Source organism: Chanodichthys erythropterus, chromosome 19 (genome assembly GCF_024489055.1).
Source record: "Chanodichthys erythropterus isolate Z2021 chromosome 19, ASM2448905v1, whole genome shotgun sequence".
Classification (NCBI taxonomy): domain Eukaryota; kingdom Metazoa; phylum Chordata; class Actinopteri; order Cypriniformes; family Xenocyprididae; genus Chanodichthys; species Chanodichthys erythropterus.
Window position 1 is genome coordinate 15,848,414 of NC_090239.1, and position 16,485 is coordinate 15,864,898.

The 16,485-nt window shown below is 37.6% G+C and overlaps 1 protein-coding gene across 1 annotated transcript; it reads right to left on the reverse strand.

The window, feature by feature from the left end:
* Positions 1-12,716: 12,716 nt before the first annotated feature.
* Positions 12,717-16,485, reverse strand: calm2b (calmodulin 2b, (phosphorylase kinase, delta)). The gene is made up of 6 exons (XM_067369433.1): positions 16,382-16,485; positions 15,212-15,242; positions 14,010-14,153; positions 13,726-13,832; positions 13,480-13,615; positions 12,717-13,391 (listed from the first exon to the last, which is right to left on the reverse strand). The coding sequence occupies exons 1-6, from the start codon at positions 16,382-16,384 to the stop codon at positions 13,363-13,365; spliced, it is 450 nt and encodes a 149-aa protein (XP_067225534.1). The 5' UTR covers positions 16,385-16,485; the 3' UTR covers positions 12,717-13,362.

Below are 16,485 nucleotides of genomic sequence, written 5' to 3' on the forward strand. Positions count from 1 at the left end.
CCTCACTGAGCCATCGGTTTTTATCAAAAATATCTTAATTTGTGTTCCAAAGATGAACGAAGATCTTACGGGTGTGGAACGACATGAGGGTGAGTAATTAAAGACAGAATTTCCATTTTTGAGTGAACTATCCCTTTAAGTAGCAGCGTAGCATGCCAGAATGCACATTTAAAATAATAAGCCACTAAATGCCACTTGTATTAGTTTTTTCCATAGGCTCAATGTGAAGTGGAATGTCCCTTAACTGCTGTACAATCTCTTCACCGCTTAGCCTTGAGTAGCTTATTACTCTTTTAAAATCAACAGCAATATGATAAATAAAAGACTTTATTTTTACCAAGCAAATACAGTATACATTAGCCATTTTTTGGTGAATTTTCAAAGGCAAAATGTATTCATTTTTACAGGAATCCATGCACATGTGAATTTTGTGTAAGAGCTAAAGTTTTCCCAAAACAGATTTTGCACCAGTTGCTCATGTGGTTTCGCAGAAGCTGTTTGGTTTGAAAGTAACTGTGAGCTGTGCTTTATACATTATTGACAATATAGACATTGAACCTTTTTTTGCCCTCAAAATTTTGACACAATTTATACCACACCTTGAGGGCCATTCACACCAAGGATGATAACTATAATGATAACTATAACTGTATAGTTTTATTAATCATTGTAAATCTGTGAGAATAAGTCCACACCACAGCTGTAATGATAGCGACACACAGATAATCACTTTCAGAGCTATTTTTTTAGATGGTGATTGATAAAAACATTGACAGCCAATCAGAATCCATACTGCTTTTGAGAGTATTTATAAGTATTTAAAGTGGTAGACAACATAACTGCAGCATGCGCTCATAATAAACAGAATGTTATCATCCATCGGTGTGGATGCTAATATAGTTATCGCTATTTGTCTTCCTACTTACTCTTGCCATGAACCGGCCTTTATGTAGGCAGTTTAAGCGAAGTTTCAACCTGCCGCATAAACATAGAATGTATGTACACATATCTAAATTTTTTATGCCATGACAAATGGATTAATTTGGTATGTACAGATATTGATCCTGCTAGTGTGTTAGCTGTGTAAGTGAGCTATTTGTTTGTTGCTTGAAGCTTTTCGAAAAGGTAGCTTGTCTACTTTATTGTGAAAGGATTATAACTTAAACTACAAATAGCTTTACCAGCATTGTTATTTCTATTAATGGCAAGTGACTGAAAGTGTTTTTGAAGCTGTGCGTATCTATGGTGTTTCTCAGGCATGCTTCTCCACTTCAAACGCTTTGTTGTAAAGATGTTATTGGTCCTCTGCCAGGAATTTCTGTCTGGGTTGAAGATGGATTATCTAATGTTTTGAACAGGCTTGTGTAACTATGCCCTGCCATGCATATTCATGTTACGCAGATTCATAAACATTCATAAAGGGCTCAGTATTTCAAAGTAATTCCATACTGATGAGACTTAGACATACTTTGACACCTTTACCTTTTAAAAATCTTTATTTCATAATAAACACCATTGGTTTTACCACCTAATGTTCCATTTTTATTCAGTAATTTAAATGATTGTACACTTCAGCTGCTAATATAGAAAAATGCAATAATACAGAAATATGCTATTATCCTATTCTTCACAGGTGAACTTGGGGTTAACCCTGTTTACGAGCCTAATCAATCTGTTTGCATTTTGGCATAAGCCAGCGGTTTCCCCATTATCCTGTTTTCATGGAGGCATGAGCACTGGATTGGCTTCAAATAACAGGTTTTATCCATGTCCCATGGCTGACCCAGTGTCTTCCTAGTAGCACTGTTGGGCAAACAACACTCCCTCTTTGTCTGTGGAGCACTGGCCCATTCAAGCTCATCAAAGTTTCAAGAGTCATTCAATCGAGCAGTGCGGTCCATCCAGGGGAGCCCGTGTTGGTATAAAGAAAATGGATACTGGGGCACCTGGGTCTGACTCCATTACCGAGGCCCTGTCAGGGCCATCTCATCTGGGGAGTCACTGGAAAAAAGCACAGGTGGGGTTCCAGGCCATGGATAATTCAAATGTGACCTTCTCTGATAGCTCTGGTAAGGTCTATACGGTTTCATATCACTGTAATTATCTCATATTATATTATATTATATTATATTATATTATATTATATTATATTATATTATATTATATTATATTATATTATATTATATTATATTATATTATATTATATTATATTATATTATATTATATTATATTATATTATATTATATATTGAAATGCGTATATTAAATTGTGTATATCCTAGAGAAAAAACTTTACTGATATTTCTTCATATCTATTTTTTTCATATTTCATATCTAGTTTTACTCAAAATGTGACCCACACTCAAAATGTACAAAATATATATATTCTAAGGGGTCTCATTATTAATTTTTATTTGCCTTCTGTCTAAGTCATTACTTTAGTTTAATATCCTTTGCTTCAGGGAGGTTCAGACAGCAGGTTGAACTGAGGTCACAGAGATTTCAATGGATCTCATTTTCATTAGCATGCAAGTGCATGCAGCTATATGCAGATAAATATCATCTGTCTCTGTAACATGGATCGAGTGTGGGCGTTTTAATCGTAGTAAGAAGTATATGTTATAGATTGGACACCTATATTGGCAAGGTCACTGGATCAGAAGATTACCCAGTGCATGGACAATCACACTGAGGAGATTGCTGATTCCTTGGATTTTGTCATTAGTGATCATTCCAAAGATGACCTGGTAGTACAGAAAGCCATTGTTTAGAACAACACTCTCTTTCAAGAGCTAGCCAAATCCCTCACAGAACTGCTTTAATCATTTACACTGAGTTATGGCTGTCTGCTCTGGGGCCTGTGAGATCGCAAACAGAGATCACACAGGGATTATATTTGAGCACAAGCTATTATCAAATGAACTTCATGCCTTAATAACCACAAATCTGACATTAAATAAATCTATAAACCACCATGCCCAACTGAAATTGTTCATCAATCACTGTCATTCAAAAGTTTTTAACGTAATTAATACTCTTATTCAGCAAGGGCACATTAAAATGATTGAAAGTGTGAGTAAAGACATTTACATCTATTTCAAATAACGGCTTTAAAGTTTCTATTCTTAAAAAAATATCATGGTTTTCATGATTATATTAAGCAGCACAACTGTTTTCAACACTGATACTGATAATAAATGTTTTAGGATATTAAAATGATTTCTGAAAGATCATGTGACACTGAAGACTAGGGACTGCTGGAAATTCAGCTTAACCATCAAAGGAAGAAATTTACATTTTAAAATATAATAAAACAGAAAACAGTTGTTTTAAATTGTAAGATTTCACAATATTACTGTTTTACTGTATGATTAAATAAATGCAGCCTTAGTGAGCATTAGAGACTTGCATTCGAAAATATTTTCAAAAATCTTACCACCCCTGAACATTTGAATGGTAGCGTATTGCCCAAAAGTTATGAATTATATGGTGATGTCTCAGTCTATCAGGCTGAAAATTGTTCTGTTTGATTATCCTCTGTGATATCTCAGACAAAATATTCCCAACTCAAGCAATTGAGAATTCACTTTATGTCACTCTTCCATTGGTAGCACTTTATTTTTCAATTCTGTTCCCCATGTACATACAGTACTATGTACTTATTATAGTAATTACAATAACTGGGTAATAACTAGGTACTGACCCTGAACCTACCCCTAAACCTAACCTTAACCCAAGTAGTTTCATTTTATTAGTACTTTCTTAGGTAAGTACACTGTAAGTACACATGCTGTAGTGTAAAATATAGTGCGACCCTGCCATTATTGTATACGAAGAATCTGGAACTAAACTATGAAACTGAATTATCTTTACACGATTATCATTTGGGTATAATTGCAGGAGTACAATACCATGTGCCGGACATGATTCGCTCATCGATCGATGTCTCTCACTGCTGTTGTGGATCAATTAGAGAAGTCAAGGCCATCTGAGACAGGAGATTGAGCCGTCTCCCTGCTGAGCATCCATAAAATTGCTTAAATGGATTACTGTGTGCATGATCACATTAGACTGACCACATCCCTGGCAAGAAACGTTCAATTCAATTTTAAACCTTTGTAGATCACTGACTAAACATCACTAATATCTATTGTCATACAATAATGAAAGATATTAATACCGATTACTTTCAGTTGGTTCATAATTATCTTTGTTTGACCACTTACACAATGTCTCTTTCAGTAGACCAAATTGCCTCTGTGCAGATGCCAGAATTTCACCTGTGCCAAAAGGTCGAACGGCCATTGTCAGAGAGCTGGATGGTTTTAATACCAGACTTTGCACTGGCATCTAGGGATGAGGTAAAAGCACATGACAAATAAGCACACATCGTAAAGCGCAACACAGATTGTTCTCGTGGCTCTCATTTTGCATTTAGGAATGCAGGAGGATATATTGCTGCTAATAAAAGTGATATTGCTTTGATCCAAATTTATGTCAGCCATTATGTTTGTTTAGAGACATCCCAACGACTACTTTAGTGGCCTACTCTTTCAAATCAGCAGAAGGATGGTCTAATACTGTGTGCTGTTGCTCGGGTACTAATAGTAAACACACCAAGGATGATATTAGGGTTTCTTGTCATTCAGCTGAAGCCTTTTTATCCAAACCACTGGAGCTGTCCCCTTGGGTCAAACTGCCAATAAGTGCTTTGCACAAGGGCACTATGGCAATAGGGCAGAATTGCTATCATATTAAGTCACTGAGTAAGTGGATCTGAATTTATAACCCTTGTGCTAATGGCAAAGGTCCCAGATTAGAATATAAGCATTTGTCAGATTGGACATGAACTCACAACCTTGGCAGTGCTTAGTAATATAGCTCATACACGTGAGGTTGTGCACTTCATCATTTACTCGCTTTCATTTTGTTCCAAAAAGGAAAGCTGTATTTATCACTCTTTTTCCATGCAAATTCAATGATCAGGGACCGACATTTTCAAGCTTCAAATAATAAAAGTTGTCCGTATGACTGCAGCATATTCCACATTTTCTAAAGCCATTTTGTATTGTTATTCAAGATAATCTTTCCATAACCACGTCTGCTAGTGAGTGAGTGAGTGAGTGAGTTTAAAGGGATAGTTCACCCCAAAATAAAATTCTGTCATGATTTACTCATCCTCAAGTAGTTCTAAACCTGTATTCTTTGTTCTGTTGGACACAAAGATATTTGGAAGAATGTTAGTAAACAAACAGATCTCACCCCCCATTTACAACCATAGAAGGAAAAATAGATACTATGGTAGATTACAAGCAATTTTATTAATTAAATTCAACATATAAGAATTGAGTTAGAATTTATAAAATTAAAGGTGCTAAAGAGAATGTTTTGTTTTATACATTTTTGCAATATTACTTGAAACTGTCTTTACTAACGGATAAAAGACTATTTATTAGGTGCACTGAAAGTAATAATATTAATATACATCATTTGTGCACGAGGTAGGGCCTTAAAAACATCAGCCAATCATTTACGCGATCATCGTGTAAACGATTGGCCCTCTGGCTTGTCAATCACTGCCGTGACGTTCCTTGTGAGAGACGAGCGCAGTTGCGCGCTCCAGTAACTTTCCACACTCTACAGGAGCCGCATGCAGTGTTTTTGTCCAGAGACAGGAGTAACAACTGCAGATTATGAGTTACCTGCGGTGAGTCTGACATAATGAATCCAAAAAACATGACGAAAAAATCCTATCTATCACCTTTAACTCCTTAAAAGTTAACCATTTAAAATGTGTAAAAATAGCAAACACCATTACAAAAACCACAAACTGACATAAAAAGCAAAGAGTCAAACTGTCCAACTAAATGAAACACTGATCACCATAATGGTAACCACATATTTTCATTAATATCAAAATTTTAACCTCTGTTAATTCCTGTGCTTCTCTTTTCTTCAGTGATTCTGCTTGTTATAATCAGGTGTCTTCAATGTTGGCAATAAAAAAAGAGTTCTTAATTCATCTTTGACGTTTATCTGTTATTCAGGTATTTTTTGTTTAAATTTGACTCCTTTTTAATGGTTGACATTTAAGGAATTAGTTTGATTAATTCCAACTAAATTCTATTTGTTGAATTTAATTAATAATATTGCTTGTAATCTGTTGCCAAAATTTTGGAGTAGATAGAGCGTATTATTATTTTTTTTTACAGTGAACTTTCCCTTTAACTCCAGAATCAGATCATGAATGGATCATTCAAACAGGTTTTGTGTATCAGATTGACTGGTTCATTGAAAATATCCAACTGATTGAATTGATGGATTTACAAAATGTCACAATGTTCAGTGAATAATTCTGGTCTATTCATAACACAAAGCTATTTGTTGAACGGCTTTAGAAGACATTTTTGAAGCCAAAATGATTTTGTAGAAGGGCAGATAAAAAAGTGATTCTTGACCTTTTTGATTTCAAGCCCACTGTTGGCTAAGACAATATGAGGAAGGCGTTTCTGTCTAAGCTGATATGCATCGCTGTGGCATGTATACACAAAGCTAGTTGTATAAACTCTTGAGTTTCAGAGTTGCTGACAAAACCAAACTAATCCAATCTGATTTAGATAAGGTTCAGAAGGATCACAACACTCGGTATATAAATGCCCTCTGTCAACTCAGGGTTTGATCTAGAGTTTATGATTAACTCTGGAGCATGTACACCTGAAAGTGGGTCGTCTGCTAATACAAAACATATAGAGCGTTAGAAATAGAACATCAGTTTACTGTCTGGGATTTAAAGTGTCATGCTGTGCTACATCCAGTGTAGACAGAATCACTGATTACAATGGGTTTGGTTTGCTTTTGTCGCTCGTGCAGTGTAGACACTGTGTAAGAATATGTTAATATAACTACATTTAAATAATTATAAGATTTATTGGGCCCCCTGGAAGTTTGCTGAGGCCCCTCATATTATTTCCTTTTTGCGTTTTGCAGAAAAACAAAAGTCAGGTTTGGAATGAGGCTGAATAAATAATGAGAGAACTTTCGCATTTGGTTGAACTATCCCTTTAAGGTAAATAGCCTCTGTGTTTAAAACATGGAAATAAATCTTTTCTTCAAGCAGTTCAACAGGGATTAGTTTGACTGGCAAATATCTTGCCTATGCTGACTAAATCTCAGTCTGGCAAAAAAAAAAGTACAGCAGTAAAGAAAAAAGATGGGCCCCATTACACCTTGCACACCTTAAATTTGGTCTGGGTCAACAGCACAAGGAAGAATTTAGGTGACATTTTAATTCACCCCCCTCAGCAGGCAAAAACACATGAGTATTAGAGAAAGGTAGCACAGTAATGTCAGCCTAGCCCTTGGAAAAAGTGATTACAAAGACAAACTGCAACCCAACAAAACCAGGCTAGCACTTAAACTGTCCTTTTCCTCCTCTGTGTGAGTTATATGACCTCCAAACTCTGTTTCCAGTACGCTTGGCTTCACCTTTAGAATTATTTCGAGTGGCTCTTGACATAATCTCAGCCTCAGACATAATTTTTTCCCTGAAAAGAGTTCTTTGTGGCATTGTGCCAGAAACGAACCACTCCTCCCGGCATCAGATCCTTGTGAGTTACACTACACTAACATTACAGTTCCCCTCCCCCATTTAACTCCCTATCTTTTCCCTTGCTTCTCTCCGGTTTCTTGCTCGTCTGAGAACACAGCTCTTTTGTTTCAAAAAATCTCACCAGTTTTTTCCCCCCAGGGTTGAACTTTGTGATATTCTAATTGCTTTCCACTATTTTCAGCAACTTCCACCTCCCACCCCCGATCTCTCTCTCACTCTCACCACCCCCTCCCTGGCCTTTGAAGGTGGGCAGAAATAGCGCATGTTGCTTGTATCTACAGTGTGCCTTTCTAGACAGAAAAATGAGCCACCATTAATGAAAACAGATTAGTTTTATGAGCCAATTGTGTCCGCATCAGGCCTCCCATGACTCAGTCTTATCCGGTGAGTTTCCAGCGATCAATTTATGTTGGAAACAGATCGCTTTTGATTTTTAGCCAATTGGATTTTGATAAAGCAACCAAATGACGACAAGCGTTCAAGTTTTGTTGATAAATCAAGTGCTGGGTAGATTACTTACATATTCTGTAGTTCGTTTATATGATGAAAATTGCAATTACTAATGTAATCTATTACATTACACATTTTAGGATATATAATCGGACTGCTTTTTGATTACTTTTAGTTGACCAAACTAAAAGTAATCAAAAAACTCGTTTACCACATTAATTTGAATAGGATAGTCTCTAAGGGGCTGTTTACATGACACCGTTTTCAACGAAAAACGGAAAACATTTTATGTGTTTTGGTTGTTCATTTACATGACAACAGCGTTTTGGTGGCCTGAAAACGCAAACTTTTGAAAACGGGTTTACAAGTGGACGTTCTTGAAAACAATGCCGTTATAATCTCCGTGTAAACTGCAAAAACGCGAATCTGTGAAAACGGTGATGGCATGTGCATGCGTGTTTAGTCTATACTCCTTAGTTTTCAACGCGGAAATAAGGTGTTTCCTGTGAATGTGCAAGTCTTCCGGTTTATTAGCTGCTATTGGGAAATAACGAGAAGAATATCAAAGTGCAGTAAACTGAAAAAATAAGGTGGATAGGCATGCGCGAGGCGAGTGCTCTGTAAAAGAATGCGTATGCGCAGGCGCGTAGTCTTTCTTTACAAAGTGAAATCGCCAACTACTTGTCTGGCATGCGTAATACAGCAATTTTTAGTCATTTACGCAGATCCGTGCGAACGGATAGTTTTGATAACATTCTCATCTGTACAAAGAAAAAACTTTTCCATTTTTAGTACAGCATTGTTATGTAAACATACCCTAAAACACTTCAACAAAAAAATAAACATAAAAAAATGTGACCATGTGACCATTAACCGATTATAGCCAACTGACTAGTGGCTGGTCTGTGTCTGCAATTCCACAACCCCCTTCCAAAAAACCCTCAAACGTATATACATTTTCAAACATATAAAAGCAGTATGCTTTTTTTAGGATTAAAAAGTAGAACAGAAAATTATTAATTATAGGAAATTAATAAATTATTAACAAATTACTGCCATCTGTGAATAGCACGTAATCATGTAATCGTTAAAAAAAAGTAACTGTAATCTGTTTATAAGCATTTTGAAATGTAATATAATCTAATTACAAGTAGTACATTTTTGGAATATGATTAGTTACCACCCAACTCTGGTTAAATCACACCTAGTAATCTGGTTACACCAACATTGCATGTCATCGGACTCCCGAGGCAGGAGTCACTCAATCCTTTAGAGGCAAGAGGGGTAGAGACTCAGGAAGAGGTGTTAATTTTGGCGCATGCTGTAAAACCGTCCTGTCCAAACCTTGAGTCTATGGAGACCTGTTGCAACCAAGAGGCTGCCAAGCGCTAACCTTATTAAAATTCCTTCTTTCCTGACCAGTTGCCAACCTGGCTGAGAATTGGAGAATTGGATTTGGCTGCCATGCAAATCAAACCTTGGGCATCTAGGCAACTGGACCTATCTTGTTCCTTTAAATTAGAGCTTTAATTTTGTCTCTGGGGAAAAGGCATTTGAACTGACCAACACTGTAGAGTTTGTATGAAATAAGTGTTTGTTCTCATTGACGTCCTCCTGTGATTTCTGTTTTTGGCTTGTTTTTTGGTACAAACTGGGCCCAGGGGGGTGCAACGCCCCGAGCCATCCCTGAACCCAGGATTGAAAAATAACCACAAAAGTGCACAGGGGCCCATTAAACACCCCTTTCCCATTTATCATGGCACAACAACAGGAGCAGCTGTGTGCTCGCACTCACACACACACACACATACACGTATCCATCAGCAACATGTGATAATGGCCACAGCAATTGCCAAACCACGCACCGAGAGGGTGGACAGCCAGGACCCAGGGAGAAAGATGATCTTATTAAGTGTCAATGTGGTACGGGAGGCTGTACGTGAGGTGGCTGACACATTCTGAGAATGGCTGGCATTGTGTCCTTGCTGAGTGATAGCAGTAATCATAAGGATAGCAATAACATGAGCAGGGCACTTTTCAGCTGATGCATTTCCAAAAACAAGACGATCAAAAAGACAGAGACGGATATTTGACAGGGAATACCTCACTTACTGGACACTTTTGTTAAAGGGTTAGTTCAACCAAAAATGAAAATTCTGTCAGTAATTACTCACCCTCATGTCGTTCCACACCCGTAAGACCTTCGTTCATCTTCAGGACACAAATTAAGATATTTTGAAGAAATCCGATGGTTCAGTGAGGCCTGCATTGACAGCAAGATAATTAACACTTTCAAAGGCCCAGAAAGCTACTAAAGATGTATTTAAAACAGTTCATGCGACTACAGTGGTTACTTTTTGTGCGCCCCAAAAAAACAAAAAGACTTTATTCAACAATATCTAGTGATGGGCGATTTCAAAACACTGCTTTCAAATGAAGCTTTACAAATCTTTTGTTTCGAATCAGCGGTTTGGAGCGTGTGTCAAACTGCCAAAGTCACGTGATTTCGGTAAACGAGGCTTCATTACCTCATAAGGATTTCGAAATTTCAATGGTTCACCACTGGGGGGCGTGACTTTGGCTGTTGGATACAAGCTCCGAACCACTGATTTGAAACAAAAGATTGATAAAGCTTCGAAGCTTAATGAAGCAGTGTTTTGAAATCGCCCATCACTAGATATTGTTGAATAAAGTCAGTTTTTTTGCCGCACAAACAGTATTCTTGTCGCAAGATGAACGAAGGTCTTACTTAAGTAATTAATGACAGAATTTTCATTTTTGGGTGAACTAACCCTTTAATGCGATGATTCAATATTTTTCCCAGGCTAAATGTTATCAACGGTTAATGATCTCAGGATTATGGAAGTCTGTAAAAAAACTGGTAATTGTGAGGTTTAAATATAGACTTACAGTTTTAAAATTGTAAGCTATAGTTACATTGTGAGATATAAAGTTGCAATTGGAAAAAATGTTAATGTTTTTACTCTGAGCCAAGATATACGAGAATTATAAGCAATAAAGTTTTAATTGTGAACTATAGTCACATTCTGAGATTTGAGTTTGCAAAGTCACAATTATGATAAATAAAACTGCAATAACCTTTTTTTTTTTTTTTTTACCCTCAGGCAAAAATTAGCTTCCATACAGAACAGGAAGACTGTACTTTAAAAATAGATTTGAACCTGCTTTGCCACTTCCCAGTTCTACTTTCTAATGACAATGAAGAAATGACTAAAGTGAACACCATAAGCACTTGCGAGGACTTGAGCTATCTTTTATAGTGCAGTGATAGAGTGTCTTTGGTGGCCTGATATCATGACAAGAAGGGGAAGAGCTATTGTTAGCCTGGATCACTAATATCACAAGGTCCCATGACTTGGTTGTCCAGTGTACTTTGCTGTGCCTTTGAATCCATAACAGACTGAATTTAAATAAACAAATAACAGAAGGGTAGAACCACTAAAAACAGAAAGCATGTTTTCTTCTCGTCTCCACTGGCTACAAATGTTGCCCTTACAAATACAATGTCTGGCCTTGTCTTTTATTTCCTCTACCTCCGCAGAGCGCCACATCTCGATCGTCAGTCAGTCGCATAGTTACATGATGTGAACATGGGAGCACTGCTCAACTCCCGATGATCCTTCAGAGCCTACTGGAAAAGGGAAAGAGCAGCTACCCGTGAGACTGGAATTCACGGTTGCTAGGAAACGTGATGGAACATGAATATCACACGTCAGAAAGCTCAGCACGGTGGTAAATAGTTCTCTGAGATGAGATGCACACATATCTCCCTCGATACAGTGAGTCGCTTATGCTCCATTGGTCTCCATCACCATCGCTTCGCATTTGTTTGCATTGTGAATGAGCCTTTGCTCATTCCTCAAACTAGCACTTGCCTACACGTGATTACTTCAAAGGCCCATCACCATTTGTGCACAGCCTGTTAACAATGAAACACTCAGGCAGTGTTTGTATTTCAGCCTTGCAGCTACAAAATCTGTTGTGTATCCAACATGGGGGACTCTGGCAAAAATTCAACAAGCCCTTTTAAGGAGACTGCAGTGGTCTGATAGAAAAGGCTTAGCATAATAAGGACCCTTTGAGCAGGAACAGAACTAGCCTGATACAGGCCTGATCAGAAGTCCTAGAGCTATTTTTTTTTTTGCAAAACTGATATTGAGCTTTTTGAATAGCCATGCCATTCACCAGAATATTAACAGTAGACTAAGCAACTTCTGTGCAAATGCTTCATTCATAAGTGGTTTGATGTCTGTTATTTTCAATCCTGTAAACAGCAGAGCAATGGCCAGACAGATTGTCACTTGTGAGTTATTTCCAAACAATTTAAACTGTAAACCATTTAAAATGTAAATTCAAAATTATGCAAGACATCTTGACTAATCAAGTCATGAAAAGTGTCTAATTACAAGGTAATTACACTAAATTATGACCACAATATCACTCTAAAGTTTGTAGCAATGATAAGTGGGTAAAACCAACATCATGTTACTGGAGAGTGGACTAACAATTGTAGAGAGCAGTTTAATAACAGCAACATGCGTTGTTAGCTAATGCTTTACCAAAATAATGCCAAATTCTCCCTTTTTGATTACAACCAAGCAATAATTTGAAATAAAAGGCAGGGGAAGCAGTTTTTGGGTAAATTGTTAATTTTATTGGAAAACAAATATACAACTTGGAATGGATTCTGAGGCATGGCTGTGCCATAAGCAGTTACAAAAGAAAAGTGACTAATTAAAAAGCATAGTAAGAACAGAACAAATACAAAAAGATTAGAGTGTATGAGTACCTGGCGATAAACCCGTTAGTATTGAATTCAATGATGTTGCAATAGTGCAAAGCTGAGGACTTTTCCCCATTTCTATTTATACTCAGTCCATTGTCCATTCAGAGTTGCACCTCCACATAAAATCAAAAGAGGAAAAAAAAAAAAAAAGTCATGCCAAAATTGTTGAAATGATGCCACACTGTCAATCAGCTGGACCCTTGATGTCACCACTCGTCAGGTGGGCAGGCAGACAGAGCAACAGAAGGGGAACGGGGCCTGTGCGTAGTCAATATCTGTGCCTATATGTATCACCTGGTCCCATAACTGCTCCCTCTAACAGATTGTTTACAATGTTTAGGAGTTGGGGGAAGGCATGAGCACTCAAATCTTATAGTATACATGCAAATCCTTTGGACAGCAGGAGAGGATGGGGGGAAATTAAAATTAAACATTTTACAGAAATTAAAAACAAGAAAAGGCAGATAATTTTATACAAGAAATTCTGTACAAGGCCTTTACTTCGCTGTCATCATCTGTACAAATTCTGCAAAGAAAGACAAAAGGGGAAGTTTTAAGAGTCACTGCAAACAAACAAAACTCCGGACACAGATTATGTGAATTACAACACTCACCTTCATAATTGACCTGACCATCTCCATCAATGTCTGCTTCTCTAATCATTTCATCCACCTCCTCATCTGTTAATTTCTCCCCTAGGTTTGTCATCACATGGCGCAGCTCAGCAGCACTGATATATCCATTCCCATCCTGACAAAGACCAGTGAACAACGATCCATCCAAATTATTTTACAATTATTGTTACCAGCAAAGCCTTAATCGTAGGTTAAATGAATTCAACAGTCCTTCAGAAGCCTTACCTTATCAAAGACACGGAAAGCTTCTCTGATCTCCTCCTCGCTGTCGGTGTCCTTCATCTTTCTTGCCATCATCGTCAGGAACTCGGGAAAGTCTATTGTTCCATTTCCTGATTAAAGGGCAAAGTACACAGGCAGTTAAGTAACAGCACTATAAGTGAAGATAATGTTTTAATCGTGATAAAACACTTCAGGGAAATGGTTTCAAGTCATATGCAAATCTGACCCTACTCACAAGAGTTAACATCATGCTGATGTTTAATGTAGCTGCAAAAATGTGTTCTCACCATCTGCATCCACCTCATTGATCATATCCTGCAGCTCCGCCTCTGTAGGGTTCTGGCCAAGAGAGCGCATAACAGTGCCCAGCTCTTTCGTGGTGATGGTACCGTCCCCATCTTTGTCAAATAGCGAGAACGCCTCTTTGAACTCTGTGAGAATCAACAGTAGAGACTAATCAGTCACATTTCCACTTGAGCAAAAACAAAAGGAACAGGTAAAGTACTTCTAATCCATGTCAAGCTTTATGATTCCACATAGCTTAAGACATTTTGTAGAGCCTATATGCAATTTATCTGATATGCTATTAGAAAAGGCCAAGTTCAAACTTTAAAACAAGTTCCCAAAGCTAAAAGTAGAATTTATTACATAATTGTCTATACAGAAGACCAGGAACAACAAACACATTCATAGATAAAGGACTAAGATGACAGGGTGCCATGGAAGAGACACAAACACCCCAGAGCCATGGCAACAGCTGACCACTAGTACTAATGGTAAGGCCTTTGAGTTTAACCAGACCTGCCAAGCACCAGTAGTTAAATGCACAGACATGCAAAACAAGATGGCCTCATGTACCATCTAGACTCAAAAGATAACATTTAAGGTCCAGCAAAAGTCAGCACCGTCACTGATCAATTTAAATGAGGAGAACTGATCCTTGCAGGCATAGCCGGGATAAAACTAAAATTATAGTGACAAGTGAGACCAGTGCATGCATTTGCCCAGCGGTCTGAACACTAATGGGCAATACAAACTCCCCTCTGTGCCAACAATGTCCATTGAGTAGAGCTGATGAGACTATTTGATACTTTCTTTGATATGACATCAGACATTACAGATGCACAACCAGCTTTCCTCTGTTACACATAACTGGCCCATTTCAAATGTAATACTATTTATAACATGCAAAATAAGTACTAAAGCTTAAGGAAATGCATTAGGCTCACTTATTTTTCTCTGTCTTTATTGTACAGTATCTGTTATTGTTTAGGCTCACTTTTTTCTTAACAGAAACAGCAAAAGTTATGAGTCTGCACATTCAAGGAGGCGATAACTCCTCCATGCCCACAGATTTGACTAAGATACCACCTTGAAAGGCAAATTATAGCAAACTAGAACAGCCAGGCTATTTCAAAACGCAGAATGCCAGAACGCCAATGCAGAAACTCTGAAGGGGCGTGTAGGCATATCAAGTAAAGCAACTTACCGGCTATTTGCTCCTCTGTGAGTTGATCGGCCTGGGGATGGGAAGAGATGCAAACAACCATATTAATAAATCATGTGTAGAATGTACTCACTACGAATTCGTAGTGTTTTGGTACTCTGACATCAATGTATAGCAACCCGTGTGAGACCAAACAAAGACCTCCCAGCTAAATGTTACGACACCAACTCAAGAGAATAAAGTCTCAACATAGCGACGGTATTTAAGACACTCCTAACAACAGCAGGTCATCCACCCACATGATTCAGTGAACTATTTGGTGAACTATTCCCTCGTGGCACTATAGACACAGTAATTTTAAGATCGTAATTGAACCTTTTTAATGTTGTAAGTTAGTAGTCCTGTGCTATAATGCTCGAGTAACCCAGTAAGACTACTGCAGGCTATCTCATAACGAGCGAAACTGATCACTACGTTGTAAAAATGCATATGCACATGAAACTAAATGGATAAGTTATATGAGCAAAACGTGTGATGATGCTGAACATTAAGATCCTTAAGATGGTTCAAGAATTAGAATACATAAATCATCCACGACTTTTTTGCAAAAAAGCACAATACATAACACAGTTTTTTGTTTTGTTTTGTTTAACCGGCTAACGTTAGTTACTTTTGTTAGCGCATCCCGTCATAGTCGGGCTGCAGACCACATGTGATGCTGCCCAGTCAACTTAAAAACTAAACCAACAAGATACTTTCGGTTCAAACCCAGAGCGTAAAGAAAAGAAGCAAATTATGTTAAACGTTGTTTAAACCGTGACTTACTGAACCCTATTTGCAAGTATCTTAATAACTACGAGCTCAATAGGAAACTGAAAGTGAAGGGGCTCAAGTACACCCCTGAAGTTAGTAATACGTTAACGTTACTTCCTTCACGGAATTTCTTAGGTTTAGTCTGTGATAATTAAAAACCCGAAGCGAAATATGACAAAACGTACATCAAAAACCGAAGAATGAGGAGCGGCGCGTATATTCCTTCATTCAGTCCATCCGATGTGGCCGTAAATTTGGCGGCACATTTCTGTAAACGCCTGAAAAATATTATTTTTCTATTTCTTGACTTCCTTACTTCCGCACAAATATATGTAAATATTACATATATTTTCATCAACGCATATCCATCATTCATTAGAAATATTGGTGTGCACTCACCATTTTCTCTTTTTCTCTGTCAGTCTCCCTCCGTCTCCGTGAAAGATTCACAAATGGTGGTCGGAATATTGGTATAGACCCGCCTCAACGGTTGTACATAAACA